This window comes from Podarcis filfolensis (genome assembly GCF_964270895.1).
Source record: "Podarcis filfolensis genome assembly, chromosome: 7".
NCBI lineage: Eukaryota > Metazoa > Chordata > Lepidosauria > Squamata > Lacertidae > Podarcis > Podarcis filfolensis.
In genome coordinates this window covers 7993479-8010393 of record NC_139603.1, presented here as the reverse complement: position 1 = coordinate 8010393, position 16915 = coordinate 7993479, and the positions used below count along the sequence as shown (strand labels likewise).

Sequence of the window (16915 nt, the reverse complement as noted above, 5' to 3'; positions counted from 1 at the left end):
CATGTACTATGTTCAATTTTTTCATACATACTTTTTTGGGGGGAGAGGGGGGAATCACAAACTCATTCAAAAATAGAGTGATCCAAACTTAAGTTTGGAAACTGCAAATAACTTGCTGAAACCATCTGAGCGGTTTTGCCTTTTCCCTGCCACTTTCCTCTGGAAAACCCACTCTTTAGCACTAAATCAGAACAAACAGCAATCCACAGAAAACCCAATTGCAGTTTGTTCCAATTCAATGCTAAAGAGCAGGTTCCCTGGGGGAAAGCAGTGGGGCGAACAGAGGCGTGGATAAGCCCATAGCATTCCTGAGAAAATAGAAGGGAAAGTGTGTAGCTTCCTGGGAAACTTGCACTACCGGTTTTTGAGGCTGATGAGTGGATTTCCAAGTTCTGACTGGAAATTTGCATTAGGGGAAACTATGAACTATTGTACATCTTGAAACCCTATTCATCTTAACCTAAGCCCCACTGAGCTCAATGAATTACACCCAAATAAGTGTTTTGGGGATCATTGGTTAGTTAGACAAATCAATTAAAAACCCTTTTTGGTTTTTTAATAGTTTTTTTTTTAAAAAAAGAGGGAATCTTCATTTGATTTGGCAACACGTTCCTTGCATACATTTAAAGCACTCTTATACCACTTTAAACAGGCATGGCTTCCCCCTCAAAAAAATCTGGGAGCTGTAATTTGCTACGGGGGCTGAGACCCCTGTTCCCCTCCCAGAGCTACTATTCCCAGAACGATTTAACAGTCACCCCTCCTTCCCAGAGTTCCCTGTGATTTCCAAACTGTAGCTCTGGCCCTCCAGGTTCAGCGATGGTGGGAACTGTAGCCCAGCGAGGACATGAATCACAAGGGACCAGATAAAGCAGCTGAACGTTCAATCCTATGCCCTTTGCTTTATGTCTATATTAACAGGTATAGGGTTGGGCAGCAAGTGAAAGGCCCTAACTGCATATTTGACAGTAATAATTCAAAGTAAACAGGTAGCAGGAATACTGCAGAGATCTCTTACTGAAGCAGCATTGCTAAAATTTGCAGCGATTACGCTCTTGTCTTTACTACTCTGTTTACATTTTCAAAAGGTTTGCATTCTATTAAACTTGCGGCTGGGCTCCGCTTTCCCTTACAGTGCACAACAACCTGTGGAGGAGGCATGCAAGTCAGGTCAGTTCAGTGTCTAGCCAACGGGAGGTCAGCCACTGGATGTCTGCTGCACCAGAAGCCGGTTGCCTCACAGGCCTGTAACACCAACTTCTGCCCTCTTCCTGAGAAGAAAGGTAAATTCTGTTTCTTTTGTTGCTGTTTTTCCCAGCTTCCACTTTTACATTTAAGGTTTAGACTCGCTGAACAGACCACCTGAGGTTAAGGGGTTGTGAGGTAAGGGACTGACAAATCCACACCTTTCCTGCATCCTGCAGCCAAGTCTTGTGATTCGAGGACCCGATCCCCGCTTGGGGAATGAAGACACAAGGACACAGTATATTAGGTTAATGGGCAAAAAAAGGCCACAACTTTATTGATTACAGCATGTGAGAAGGTATTGGCTTAGGCATTGGATCACGTGACTTGACTCCACCCACTCGGAGAGGGGTAAGTCTGAATGAGGGGCTAATCACCAGTAGGGGGAGCCTGTTGATGCAAATACAACTATAAGCTCTCCCCTGATGTCACCGGGGGTCGTGCCATGGCCCCCCGCCACACAGGGCATTGGACAGGATCCACAACCGCCGGATTCCTTTAACGGAATACCCAAAAATGAAGGGTAGGCGATGGCCACACCTTGCCCCTTCCATACACCAGCAACACATTCCAATGCCTAACCGCCAAATACCGAGAAAGCTGTGACGATTGCTGCGAGGTAGGCGGGAAAACCCAAGAGGCTGGTGCCAATTTGCCAAACTCCTACCAGGTCCCCTGGGCAACCAGGGCGACCAACCATAGGTCCATAGCAAGGCCAAGCGAGAAGCTACGCCTTAGAGGGAGTGGTGGGTGGGTGACTCGTGGGTAGATCGGGAGCGAATGGCGGGGGAAGCTGGCACGGCCGCATTTGAGTGGCTAAACCATGCCCCCCCCCCGGTGCCACTCAATTGGGTGCCCAACTGGGGGGGCGTGGCGCGCCAGCGATGGTGAGAGGGCAGGGGGCCAAGCGCCCCCTGCGTGACGCGGGAATCGTCTCCCAGTCACAACCCCTCCCCTCCGGAAGGAGGAGAAGCTTTCTCTGGCAAGGTGGCAAACCTGCTTAGGACAACAGCCTCACCTGAGAAGGAGAGCTTTGCACAGTGCTGATCTGTGCCATCCAAACCTCCGAACCTAGGTGGCGTATCGGAAGATGGCTGACAATAACATCTCTCCGACCCACACGAGGTAATTTGGAGGCTATGATGGGGGTAATTAGCCTCCTTAACCCCCCCAGGATTATGGGGGGGACGGCCCTTGCCTGCTGTGCCCTATACCACCCCCGAATTTGTGGGGGTGGGGGCACTAGGCACAAAGCCCTCCTGTGGGATTCCGGCACTCCTGGACGCCGTCCCTGATTTGTGCCGCTAGTTGCAAGCATCTTCAAAAGAAACAATTTGGACGAGATAAATTGCACATGCTTCAAGGAAAAAGGGGAGTAAAGACTGCTGACAGAAGAGATCTCTGATAACAAGACAAGAATAAAATATGAGAAGATACGTCAAGATACGGTATCACTGAGGGGGGAGGGGAAAAAAACCTGCCTTCCTTTTTCTTATGTGATTTAACAAGAATCCCCTCCCCTAATGAGTCAGAAACTAAGGACTTAAGCTGTGGATTTAAGGCTGTGTGGAGATAAACTTTCGAACCAAAGCAATGTTTCAAGACGAAGCTGGAAAGTTAAGAGTTTTGGAATGACGCAGTTAAAAATGCCGTCGCCATCTTGGGAGGCATTGTTGGAGCTCTTGGGTCTGGGAGGAGAAAGAGAGAAATAGTGCTGTTTATATATCGTGGACAAATTCCTCTGTGGGATTTAAGAGCGAAAAATGCCTGATTTATGATGGAAAGAGTGATGTTATCTACGAAGGAGATATATGGAAACCATCTGGACTTAGATTGGAAGAACGGGAAATTCACACAGGATTATTATATTTGCTTATCGGCTTAAGGAGACTAACAGAAGAGATCGTAAAAGAAAAAGAGAAATTATATGAACAAGATATGATGTGGAAACACCAAGATAAGACTGGATAGAATTATGAACTTTGTCTGGACTGATTGGGACTGATTTGGACACTAACGCAGTAATAAGAAGATGATTTGAATCCCCCTTTGGATCTTGAAGTATGGGTTCCCTCAACAAAATGTAAAAAAAAAAAAAAACCCTCCATCAGCCGAGCTTTCTCAGGTGGGGTTTGCAACTGTCAGAACAGCGTCTCCACCTGTAAAGGTTTGGCTGCAGCAGTCTAGGCAAGGGGGCATTCTGGCTGAAGAGAGGCGCTGCTCTCTCAGCATGGCTTTCTTGGGTGCCAAGGCCTCATGGCCCCATGGCCCCCAGTTCCCTACTGATTAATAAACACACAGAAGCAAGTATTTAGGTTTATGGGCTAAAACAGGCCACAACTTTATTGGTTACAGATGTGAGGGGTTTGGCTTAGGCATTGGGTGAAGCCAAACTATATCTTGACTCCCACCCGTCTACAGGGAGTCAAACTAAGCGTAAACCACCAAAAGAGGGAGCTCTATGACTTACATCAAACTGGGCACCCCGAGAGGTCCCCGTTGGGGTCGTGGCATGGCCCTAGCCCAAGTCCGAGCTTCGGACAGGATCCACACCCCCAGATACCCTTATCAGGGAGGGGCAGGCGGAGGCTCCAACCGACTCTCCATTAAACAAAGTCTTGTCCAATGCTTAACCTTACAAAGTTGCAGTGATTGCTGCGAGGTAGGTGAAAACCCAGTGGCAGGTGCCAGTTCGCCAAGTGGAAAAATTCCTACCCAGCCACAACCATAAGGCGGCCGACATTTGCCCATAGTAAGGTCTTGTCATACAAAAGCTGAAAAAGAGCAAAATTACAACAAAAATTACAAACATTGAATCCAAAATAAAACAATACAAACAAGAAAAGAAAACAGAAGAGAAAAAAGAACACACACAAAAACACATCTACAAATAAAACCATATCATCATTCTAATCTAATCATTACATACATATACACATATTGACTTCCTTCCTTTGTTCTAAGACCTCGAAATTTCTACTCTTTCTAATTTGTTGTGTCTAATGTAGATTTCCTCTATCTTTATACTTTTCACACCGTTTTTCTCTTTCTTTAACCCTGCAAAGCATCATTCATTACATACCGATATGCTTACTCCAGAACAATGTTTTTTCATATACACTTTAGCACATCCCCATTCCTTTAATAATTTTTGGTCCAATTGTCCCTTTATGAATGCTGTGAGTCTTGCCAGTTTTATATATTCACAAAATTTTCGCTGTAATTTTGCATTGAAAATAATTAAAAAATAAATAAAATAAATAAAGACAAAAGCTGAAAAATAGGGTGGGTGGGTTGGGAGACCTGGTGAGGAGGTGAGAGAGGGAAGCCCCTTGGCCACGCCACGGTTTAAAACTCCCGCAGCCATAACGCGGCCAGGGGCTGGCGCAAGGGGAGCTTCAGTCCCCCGCTCCCGAGTCAGATCACCGCAAGGGCCTGGATGCCCGGCCACAACGCCACCCACTAGAAAAGGTCTTATTGACATTTTCTTCATCAGTGGCGTCATGAGTTGGGACACTTAGAAAATGCACTGGGGTTACATATAAAAGCACATGTGAACACTGATCCACTGCAATTAGGTTTCCTGCAGCTTGGACCCTGCCTCCTTCTGCTTCCACAATCCATTTTACAAATGAAAGGTAAAGGGACCCCTGACCATTAGGTCCAGTCGTGACCGACTCTGGGGTTGCGGCACTCATCTCGCTGTATTGGCCGAGGGAGCTGGCGTACAGCTTCCAGGTCATGTGGCCAGCATGACTAAGCCACTTCTGGCGAAACCAGAGCAGCGCATGGAAACGCCATTAACCTTCCCGCTGGAGCGGTACCTATTTATCTACTTGCACTCTGAGTGCTTTCATATATTTTTTTAAAGATATTTATTGGAGTTTTACAAAAACATAAATTTAAAAGATCATATAAAAAGAAAGAAATACAATAAAAGAAACATAGAAAAATACATAAAATAAGAAAAAGAAGAATAAAAACAAATCCATTTTTGTAACCCTAACTCATTATCTTATTTCCTTGGCCTCCTCACACCTCCCCTTTTTGTATCCCCATTTAAATAATCAAATCAGCAAATCCTTGCCCTCTTTCGTTTATCTTAACTCTATATCTTAACATATTATAACTCTATATTTTCATCCATTTTCAGTTCAATTTTGCATACTCTTGTTAACTTTGTTGCTAATGCCACTTATTTTCAATCCAACATCATTTTAACATTCGTTAATTTTACAGTGTTTCTGCAGATAGTCTTTAAATTTCTTCCAGTCTTCTTCCACCAACTCTTCTCCCAGGTCTCGGATTCTGCCAGTCATTTCCGCCAATTCCATATAGTCCAACACTTTGAGTGCTTTCAAACTGCTAGGTTGGCAGGAGCAGGGACCGAGCAACGGGAGCTCACCCCATCGCGGGGATTTGAACCGCCGACCTTCTGATCAGCAAGTCCCAGGCTCTGTGGTTTAACCCACAGCGCCACCCGCGTCTCTATTTTACAAATGTACCATCCCATGAATCAAATGGTGATTCAGCCTCATCTTGCTGCTTCAGGCACACTGTTGTCCCTTATTTTACTTGCAGGTTTGCTCCATTAAATTTGCACTCATCCTTTTAAAGAAAAAGGAAAGGCGATTGTTAAAAACATTTTTTAAATTAAAATATATATATTGGGGGGGAGGGGAGAAGTCGGTTAGTTATATCCAGGTGTGCCAAGTAAGGGGGCCGGAGGGTCAGGGCCCCCAGAACATTTTCAATGAAGGGGCCAGGCCCCTCAAAGTTCTGCAGCAAATGTGCATGCATGCTGCAGGGGGTACGCACGTCATGCGTGCAAGCCGCAGGGCTTTCACACGACACATCGGCATGCCCTGTGGCATGCATGCATGGAGGCAAGGCAGCACACGTGGTGATGTCACTAGTTCCGAACTATTCAGTGCTGTGCAGAGCAACATCTGTGAAGAAGAAAGAAAGTGATGTCATGTCACAGTAACACAAGATTAAAGGTAAAGGGACCCCTGACAATTAAGTCCAGTTGCGGACTCTGGGGTTGCGGCGCTCATCTCGCTTTACAGGCCAAGGGAGCTGGCGTTTGTCTGCTTCCGCAGACAGTTTTTCCAGGTCATGTGGCCAGCATGACTAAGCCGCTTCTGGCGAAACCAGAGCAGCGCACGGAAACGCCGTTTACCTTCCCGCTGGAGCGGTACCTATTTATCTACTTGCACTGTGTGCTTTCAAACCACTAGGTTGGCAGGAGAACACAAGATTAATGTGATTCTACAGCAGGCTCACCACCAATAATATACTGCACAGTGGTACCTCGGGTTAAGAACTTAATTCGTTCCGGAGGTCTGTTCTTAACCTGAAACTGTTCTTAACCTGAAGCACCACTTTAGCTAATGGGGCCTCCCGCTGCTGCTGTGCCGCCGCTGCACGATTTCTGTTCTCTTCCTGAAGCAAAGTTCTTAACCTGAGGTAATATTTCTGGGTTAGCAGAGTCTGTAACTTGAAGCATATGTAACCTGAAGCTTATGTAACCCAAGGTACCACTGTATATGTCTGGGTTCACCCTGTTTCTTTCAATCATTAGTAGTGCCATATTGTCTAAAGTCTATTCTCTCTCTTTTGACACTTCTCGTTTCAGATACCTTCTGTAAGGATTACTTTAACTGGTGCCACTTGGTTCCCCAGCACGGCGTTTGTAACCATAGTTTCTACGGGAAGCAATGCTGCAGGTCTTGTGTAAACTCAAATTTGTAAGGGAGACTTGCTCCTCAGGCAAAAAGCGTAGCTTTTGAGTGCAAGCCTTGCTGCGCCTTCAAACCTGGAACTGTGATTGTCGAACACATGAGTCTCAAGAGTGACTTCAATTTGCTCTGAAGCCTACTTTGATTATTCAATGAGCCTGGACACAAAATGTAGTCAATAGCTACCTGGATGAGTGAGGTGTCTCAAATATTTTACAGTACTGTATTCTGAAGTGACCCCCCCACCCCACTACGGTTTTGGGGTAAGCATCCTGTTCTTAAGATGAATGGAGGGAAGGGGTTTTAATGAACAGGGACGTTTTCTGCCTTTGAATTGGACCTTCAGAAGCTGGCATCTTCTTTTGAGACGACACCGAAGAGTTGCCTGGAACATGGACATCTGAAGCTGGCAACAGAGAAGTCCGGCTTGAGAGAGGACTTTGGTTCTTTTGACCACCACTTGGGCACCATCTACCAGGGAGTTCTCTTGCACGAACCCCACCAAGATCTGTGGCGGCTGTGCAAAGAGCCCAGAAGCGTTTCCACGGGGCTTATTGTGCGGGGACAGCTTTGCACTGGATTCCGTCCAAGATATTTATTGCATTTTACCAGTGTTCTTGCACAGCTCCCGGCCAACTCCACGGGACCTTGTGTAGGAGAACTCCCAGGTGAGTGTCGCTGTTCACCTGCAGCTTTGTGCCTCATGCCCGAGTGGCAGAATCTATAAACGCCCTATTTAAATGAAGACTGTAACTGATTGCAGCAGTTGAAACATACTTGAGGCTCTTTGGCCAATAAATAAACCTGAACTGCTTTAGTTAGATCTGTAGCTTTTAATGAATGAGAGAATCTGAGGGGGAGGGCAGGCAAGGACAAACCTCAGGGGTGCCTTTCCCTCGACATTTGCCAGATAATAAGATCCTTTATATTTGTTGTTTTCAAATGAGCGATCTTATTTAAATGTCCTTGTTTTATGCTGTACTGCTAAGTGTAAACAGAGTGTTCTGCCATCAGTGTTACTTAAATGGCTGACTATACCAAAACTATGTTTGCATTTAAACATAAGGTACTACTACCATGTTAGATTCCAGCACCATAGTAACATATTAAGCCTAGGAAAATGTTTTTCTTTTTCTTTTTTTGCAATGTAATACTATTCAGGGCAACTGGAACATGTTTTGCAGGTTTAGAAGCTGCACGGAATGCTGACATCAGAGCTGTGTATATTCTGCAATTCCACAGATCAGAAATGCATATATATATATTACTGAGCATGGAATGACAATTCCAGAGTATCTTGGATTTCATTAAACAAGTTTATAGCTCTCATGGCTGCCAAGATACATTGCAGTGCAATCATTTGTATGTCTACTTGAAAGCAAATTCTAATGAGCTCAATGAGGCTTATGCCCAGGTAAGTTTATATAAGATTGCAGCCTTAAATGTGTGAGGGCAATGCTTGCCAAAGCCTCAGATTTCAGAACAATTGCTCAACAACATTTCTGCTGTTGTGATAGGGCTTCAGTTGCAAAAGCAGAACAAATTTTGCAAAATATGGAAAAATGCACATGTTTGTATTGTTTGCAAAATTGATGGAGAACACAGAATTTGACTTTTTTTGGTGCTGAATTTTTCACTGTTGGAAATGCAGAGTGTGCACAGCCCTGAGTAAAATGCAAACTGCAATTACAGCATTGTTGCTTCCTCAAGATTTTCTGGTGCTGTCACTCCAAATGGAAATCTGAATATTTATGTTATCTGAAGTTTAATAAAAAAATTATTTGTTTCTTTAATGTCTCGTCTCAAACGTAATTTCAGATCCTGCTTCCGATGTCCAGTCCATTGTAAACTTTTATTGTATCCATTTCTTGCTGCATTTATTAAATCAGTTAGCAGCTAGCAGTCCCACGGCCAATACGTTTTTTAAAAAAAAAGAAAATTTGGGCATGAGTTTTTCAAACCTGTTTTCAGACTCAGCAAAAAAAAAACATGCATATGCTTTAAGAAGCATTTACTGAGATGATGGACTGGCAATGACATTTTATAGCGATCTCTTGGCAGCTCCCATGAGACCAATGCACAGATTGTGGTGAGCATTATGTATGACTAAGTTTGCCAAACATTTCAAGAATGGATGTGAAAATCTCCTTTATTAAAACAACAACAAAAACAAGATAAATCTTCCAAGTCTGACCACATGTTACATCAAACCTCAACATTATTTAGAGCATGTCTGAATGACTTTGCTTCAGACTGGTTGGACGTCTCTCATATTATCCGTATTACAGAAGTTCTTCCTTTTGAATAGGAAGGCTTAGTGATCCTTTCCTTTTCTCCTCCTTCTGAATGGGAAGTAACTCCAGCCTGTGTTACTGGCTGCAGGATTTAACTTTTCAAGGATCTCAAACTGGATTCAATAATAAGAAGAGCAGGTCTCTAAGGCCTAATGGTTGCAAATATAATTCTAGAAAGTAAATGGGCAGTGTTGGACGATGGAAGAGTTACTGAATAGAATTTCCAGAGAGCAGAACTTCAACACTTGCCCTGCCCCATAACCAACAGAAACAGAATAAATCTTACAGAGAAAAGCCCAAAATAAATCAAGAAGAAGAAGAAGAAGAAGAAGAAGAAGAAGAAGAAGAAGAAGAACAACAACAACAGCAACAACCAACAACAACAACAGCAACAACCAACAACCACAACAACAACAACAACAACAACAACAACAACAACAACAACAACAACTTCTTTATTTATACCCTGCCCAACTGGCTGGGTTTCCCCAATCACTCTGGCCAGCTTACAGTATATCTTAAAACATCAAACATTAAGAACTTCCCGATACAGGGCTGCATTCAGATGCCTTCTAAAAGTTGTGTAATTCTTTATCTCCTTGACATCTGAAGGAAGGCGTTCCACAGGGAGGGCACCACTACCGAGAAGGCCTTCTGCCTGGTTTCCCTGTAACTTCACTTCTCGCAGTAAGGGAACCAGCAGAAGACCCTCGAAGGAGGACCTCAGTGTCTGGGCAGAACAATGGGGGTGGAGACACTCCTTCAGGTATACTGGGCTGATGCCTTTGGGGGCTTTAAAGGTCATCACCAACACTTTGGATTCTGCTTGGAAACGTACTGAGAGCCAGTGAAGATCCTTTAGGACTGGTGTTATATGGTCCCGGCATAATGCACATAGGTGGCAGAATCCAGCAAACCTTAATGCAGAATTTAGCTTACCATGGACCTCTCTCTAAAGCAGCTGCTCTGATCAAACTCATCCCACTTTATAGTGTAAAGGTAAAGGTAAAGGGACCCCTGACCATTAGGTCCAGACATGACCAACTCTGGGGTTGCGGCGCTCATCTCGCTTTATTGGCCAAGGGAGCCAGCGTACAGCTTCCGGGTCATGTGGCCAGCATAACTAAGCCACTTCTGGCGAACCAGAGCAGTGCACGTAAAAGCCGTTTATCTTCCCACTGGAAAGGTACCTATTTATCTACTTGCACTTTGAGGTGCTTTCAAACTGCTAAGTTGGCAGGAACAGGGACTGAGAAACGGAACGGGAGCTCACCCCGTCGCGGGGATTCGAACTGCCGACCTTCTGATCAGCAAGTCCTAGGCTCTGTGGTTTACCCATAGTGCCACCCGTGTCCCTAGTGTAGGGGGAATTAAAGACCATATCATGGAAGTCCCATGTATCTCTTTTGCCACACGGACATGCTAAAAACTATATATAATACCTGGTTATTATGCTGGTTCAACCATGTCAATGGTTATTGTGGGGAGGGTAAAATCCAGCCAAAGAACTGATAGGGAACATACTGTGTTTTTTGCACCATAACACTCACTTTTTTCCTCCTAGAAAGGGGGAAATGTCTGTGCGTGTTATGGAGGGAATGCCTACGGGTGGCATGCCTACGGATTTTCCTCCTCTAAAAACTACGTGCGTGTTATGGTCGGGTGCGTGTTATAGAGCGAAAAATACGGTACATCTTTAAGTAGAAGTCATTTCTGATTTTGCAGCTTCCTCTGCTTTATATTTAACAAATAATTCTTTCAACGCCACCCTGCTTCTGTCTGTTGATCTGCAAGCCAAGCCAAGCTTAACAGAGCTTGCATGCCCCAGTGTGTATTTTGGATAAATTCAGAAGAATGCTGCCTGCTGGACATCTTTGGGAAAGTCTTTGGGTACTACTGCAGCAACAGGTGCTGTGACATTCAAATTGACTTAACGGTAAAGACTCGGACTTAATCCCAGCTAATCCAGACACAGTCACAGGTAATTTATTGGAAGCAAGATTCTGAATTTGTTCCTATGTAAACCTCTGACTCATCCACTCCAAGTGTCAGGGCTTGGCAGCGTCGACCTTTCCGCAGCTGAAGAATTCTGCTGTTCTCATCGTTTTGTGGTCACTTCAGGTCCCGTCCCAAATTATTAACTTTTGGAAATGTTGCCATTGCGTAATAGCCATGCTGGTGATGGCTGGGTTCAGAGGGAAAAGAAGAAAGCATCAACTTACTCGCCCCATTGTCTGTGCTGAACAAATATTTCCACTTGTTTCCAAAGACAGAGACAAAACATTACCCATTTCCATGAATCTAGTTTCTTTGCAATCAAAGAATAAAAATATTTTGCTGTAGTCAGGATGCACATGGGGTCTGGTGTTGATTTAAAGAGACCATGAAGAAACATTTGAAGGCAGGCCAGATCTATCATACAGACCTATCATGAGGGTGGCTCAATTTTCCAAATGTTTGAATGTTTTCTTCATTGACTGATAGCTAAATCTGGTAGGATTAGGAGGCTGGCATACTCTGACCTTGGGCCACTGAAAGAGGCAGATTGCAGCTAGTCTCACCTTTTGCTCTGGAAAAATTACCTACACTCATGAATTTATCTGAAGTGGGAATGTTGATACTAATATAATTTTTATACACTGCTTGATTGGGAGAGGGGAGCGAAAACTGCCTCAAAGCTGTTTACAAAAAGATAAAACAATAAAACAAAGGGAAATTTACAACCGTACTTTAAAACATAACAGAAGTTAAAGTACTAAAACAGATTAAAATTACCTCAACATTTTAAGCATCAGGGTAGGCTTATCTAAACAGGAATGCTTTCTCAGGTGCTGAAAAGAGTATAGAGAAAGCGTCACTTGATCTCAATAGGCAGGGAGTTCCAAAGTGCAGGTGCTACCACACTATAATTATTGTTGTTGCTATTTCTATTAATAATATAATAATATAATAATATAATAATATATAATATAATAATATATAATATAATAATATATAATTATAATATAATAATATTTGTGTGGACAGGCGGAGTCCCCCAAACCCTGGGCATTCCCCCGTGAGGAATAACGACTCAAGACAATGTGCTATGGGATTAAAATTGGCTACAACTTTATTATATTTCAGATGTGGGTAGACCTTAGCTCAGGCATTGGGCATTTATCCCTCCCAGTCCCCCACCGGGGATCTGAGGAACATCAGGGTTATCCAGTGGGGGGGGGATGGGCCGGCTCTGGAGAACATATGTTCAAGCAGAGATAGCCGCCCCCGTTACACTGCCGTCGCAGGGGAGAGCAATGACAACCTCTAGGCGTATGACCAGAGCCTCCCCTCAAACAACCCCTTTAACGGGGGGGGGGGGGAGTGAGTCACTGCTGCAAGCCCCCCCCCCCATTCCGCCCAAGGCCTGATACCGCCAAAGTTGTGACTTTTTGCTAAGGGAAAGGCAAACCTGCCAATGCAGGAAAATTCCTTTCCGGCCCTTCAACAGCGACCCTGACGTAGCAGCGCCTGCGTACCTGTGGAGAAAAAGTTAACCTGCAAAAGAAGTCTTAACTGAGGGTGGGTAGGGTGGGAGAAGCTTTGGAGCCAGCTGAAGACTCCCAGGTAAGATCCTTCCTCTATTGTGTGGGCAGGTGGTCCCTCCCCCTACCTGGCCTGATCACCTTGGCAACGCCTCCCCAGGCGGGATTGGGCAACTGACTGAGGTAGGCGGAGACCTCCAGGTATACCACCTGGGGGAAGGCGAAGCCAAGCCTGTGCTAATGGGGCCGCATAGGGTCCAGGGGCTGCGCACGGCCATGCAAAGGGCGCCCCCCATTTCATGGGGGGAGCGGTCATTATACCCCGCCCATCTATTAATTTACAGAGTGATTAAACTAAGAACTGTACAGTGAATGAAAACAGGCAACCCTGTTTTCTATCTGTCAAGATTTTATAGCCCACCTTTCCTTAGTACCAATACAGGGCAGGGCACAACATAAAGGCAGATTTTCAAAGCTCCCCGAGCAGCACTCATGCACCATGTGCTCCTCAGGGGGAATTGTCTGGAGAGCTGCTCCTTGCCATTACATTGCACACTCCAAGTGGTGCTGTTCCTAATTCTCAGGTGGTAGCATCAAGCCCAATGCGCCACATGAGTTGTGGTCATTCCATCGGGCAAGGTTCCCAGTTCACAACGGATGTCAATGCTGTCTGCGAGTGGGAACAGGGAATCACGGAGAGTGATGACCCAGACTCCTGAGTTGCCTTCCATTAAGCTGGTAGTCAGGCTGATCCCTGTGGTGAACAGCTCAGCTATGAAAATTGCCCCGATAAGAAAACATGGCCTAATATCTGTTTCTTCCTTCAGAAAAGGCTTCCATAGAAGTGTCAGCCTCTCTGATCTTACCATTGCTTTTCTCACATATTTAGCGATACCCGCTCCTTGTCTGTCTAGTCTATAAGATTCAGGAGTGAGGTCTGTGAGTTATGCTGCTTCATTAGAGCAATGTTATACATTATATATATATACATATACATATACATATACATATACATATGTATGTATGTATGTATATATAAAAATAAAAAATTAGTGTAAGGTAAAGGGACCCCTGACCGTTAAGTCCAGTCACGGATGACTCTGGGGTTGTGCGCTCATCTCGCTTTACTGGCCGAGGGAGCCGGCGTACAGTCATGTGGCCAGCATGACTAAGCCGCTTCTGGTGAACCAGAGCAGCGCACAGAAACGCTGTTTACCTTCCTGCCAGAGCAGTACCTATTTATCTACTTGCACTTTGACATACTTTCGAACTGCTAAGTTGGCAGGAGCGGGGACTGAACAACGGGAGCTCACCCCATCACGGGGATTCGAACCGCTGACCTTCTGATAGGCAAGCACTAGGCTCTGCGGTTTAGACCTCAGCGCCACCCACGTCCCATTATTAGTGTAGGTTTGGCCTATTTTGCAGTGGAAACCCTAGCCATCTCACTTGCTTTTTTTCCTCTCCCAGACGGTTACGTGAGACAGACCACATGACTTCTGTCAGACTTGAGCTCACAGAAGATCTTCTTTCGTCCTGGAAGACATTCAGACGGACCCTGGTGGTCATCTTCCACACCATTCAAGATATATAGCATTACACACACACACACACACACACACACACACACACACACACACGGGGTGCTTGGTGAGCCTGGGGGCACATACTTCTCTCTGTCTGAGAAACATCCAGCAGTGACTCTGACTCCAGTTGTAACTATATGATAGCCATGAATGCCATCACAGTCTCTCTCTCTCCGCCCCCAACTGCTCCAAGCTAGAATTTAATTCCAGGCCACAGCCAGACAGAAATTATGCCCTGTCATTTTCTTCACAGTCCATTTAGTACTATCTTTAATGCAGAAGCAAATATTAAGCGTGAGTCAGCCTGGAAACATTCACTCTTTTGCAGTCAAGGTAAATTCTGCTTCGGAACAGAAAGTCTGATTTCCACCACATGCATTGCTTTCCTCAGATTCCTCCAACACACATGCACACACAGAGAATCTTGCAATTTACTAACCCACTGAGGTAGAATAAATATGAAGCTTATGATATATCTTATATAGGTTGTAAACCTCTATACAGGTTTAAAGCACTTCACAAACTCATGAATCATTACAACAGATCTTTAGGAAGATCAGTATTGTTATAGATTTGGGGAACACACACACACCAAACCCTAGAAATGAATAAACAGTAGGATTACTTGGAGTACAGTGGTACCTCGGGTTAAATACTTAATTCGTTCCGGAGGTCCGTTCTTAACCTGAAACTGTTCTTAACCTGAAGCACCACTTTAGCTAATGGGGCCTCCTGTTGCTGCCATGTCGCCAAAGTTCTCATCCTGAAGCATTATTTCTGGGTTAGCGGAGTCTGTAACCTGAAGTGTATGTAACCTGAAGCATATGTAACCTGAGGTACCACTGAATTGCACTTAATATAATGCACTTTAATAATATAATGCACTTAAAACACACTTAAAATGTTATATTTGCAGCTGTATAGCTGGGTCCTCGGTCTCCTCATTCTAGGCACAATTTGCTCGAAGGGTTTTTTTATTGCAAATTTTCCTTCCTTGTGCTTCTCAAAGTATTTTTACTCATCTCCTGACATTTCTTCTCCGCTTCTCCTTTCACACTGTACTTGTACCTTCCCTGTCGCCAGGCACTCCTGTCTTCCACTGCCTCCTGCAGTTTGGTCAAACTCATGTTCGTAGCTTCAAGAACACTGGCCAACCATCTCGTCCTCTGCCGTCCCCTTCTCCTTGTGCCCTCCATCTTTCCCAACAGCAGGGTCTTTTCCAGGGAGTCTTCTCTTCTCATGAGGTGGCCAAAGTATTGGAGCCTCAGCTTCAGGATCTATCCTTCCAGTGAGCACTGATTTCCTTCAGAATGGAGAGGTTTGATCTTCTTGCAGTCCATGGGACTCTCAAGAGTCTCCTCCAGCACCATAATTCAAAAGCATCAATTATTTGGCGATCAGCCTTCTTTATGGTCCAGCTCTCACTTCCATGCACCACTACTGGGAAAACCATAGCTTTAACTATACGGACCTTTGTTGGCAAGGTGATGTCTCTGCTTTTTAAGATGCTGTCTAGGTTTGCCACAATTCATCATAATTCAAAATCATCATTTCTTCGGCGATCAGCCTTCTTTATGGTCTAGTTCTGGCCTAATATACGACTAGGACTGCTGTGCAATACCATGCCACTGATAAAGTAAGAGATGAGTGACACTCATTGTGGAATTATAGCTGGTTACTTGTAGCTAGAGGATCTGAAATGTTCTTTCTCTCTTTTTTCCCCCTAGCCCCACACCTGCTTCTTTGCTTTGTGAATAGTGATTGCTTTAGATCATTCCAGGTGGTAAAAGCTGACACATGAAGGAGAACAGGCCTGGTGCTATTCTCTGTAGGAACAGCATTTTCTTCCAGCTCCTGACAGTTAGGCGGCTTGAATTCCAGATTTTGAACAATAATAAGCTGTCTTCTATCTCACAAACAGGTTTGTGTTTCCATTAAATTGCTTCTAATCCCTTACTCTTCATCCTCCTAGATATATATTTTATATTGCCACTGGGCCCTTGTCAGGTTACAAAGACACGTCATGTGAAACGGTAGACCTCGTTTCAAAGAACTTGGGGGTTGGAGAAAATTGTGGAATTAATCAAATCCGACTCCGTAAAAGGCCAACACAAATAGCAGGCTGGCACAAGAATCACCCCACATGCCATCAGCTTGATTTTACCTAATGTCTGAACTCCGCCTGTAGTCAGGTGCTATCCTGTTTTGTTCTGGGAAATATCTGCAGGTGCAGTGAGGACCCCTGCCCCATGACACTGATATAGTGCAATCTCCAAGTCATAGAAGGGCCCCATCAAGTTCCTGTAAAAAAGCTACCCATTCCTAGGAAGCACCCAAACCAATTGACATATGTTTGGGAGGTCTAATAGCTCTCAAAGTTGCCTCTGGGAATAGTAAAGCTGTTTGTTGACCAATGTGAAGCACTCAGGTCCTTAGTAGCAACTAGAAACTGTTCTGACCTGCAAGCCTGATACCTCTCTGAGTTACTACTCACTGTTTTATCTGGAACATTCTCCTCCTCCTAG

The 16915-nt window shown here is 44.6% G+C and overlaps 1 protein-coding gene across 2 annotated transcripts in view; it reads left to right on the top strand.

Moving 5' to 3' along the window:
• Positions 1–8779, top strand: part of ADAMTS16 (ADAM metallopeptidase with thrombospondin type 1 motif 16) — an 86735-nt gene extending 77956 nt beyond the window's left edge. For both annotated transcript variants that reach the window (XM_083624592.1, XM_083624593.1), the window contains 2 exons: positions 1136–1283; positions 6884–8779. In XM_083624592.1, the coding sequence (XP_083480718.1) occupies positions 1136–1283; positions 6884–6999 (264 nt within the window). In that variant the 3' untranslated portion in view covers positions 7000–8779. The remainder of the gene's footprint in view (positions 1–1135; positions 1284–6883) is intronic.
• The last annotated feature ends 8136 nt before the right edge of the window (positions 8780–16915 follow it).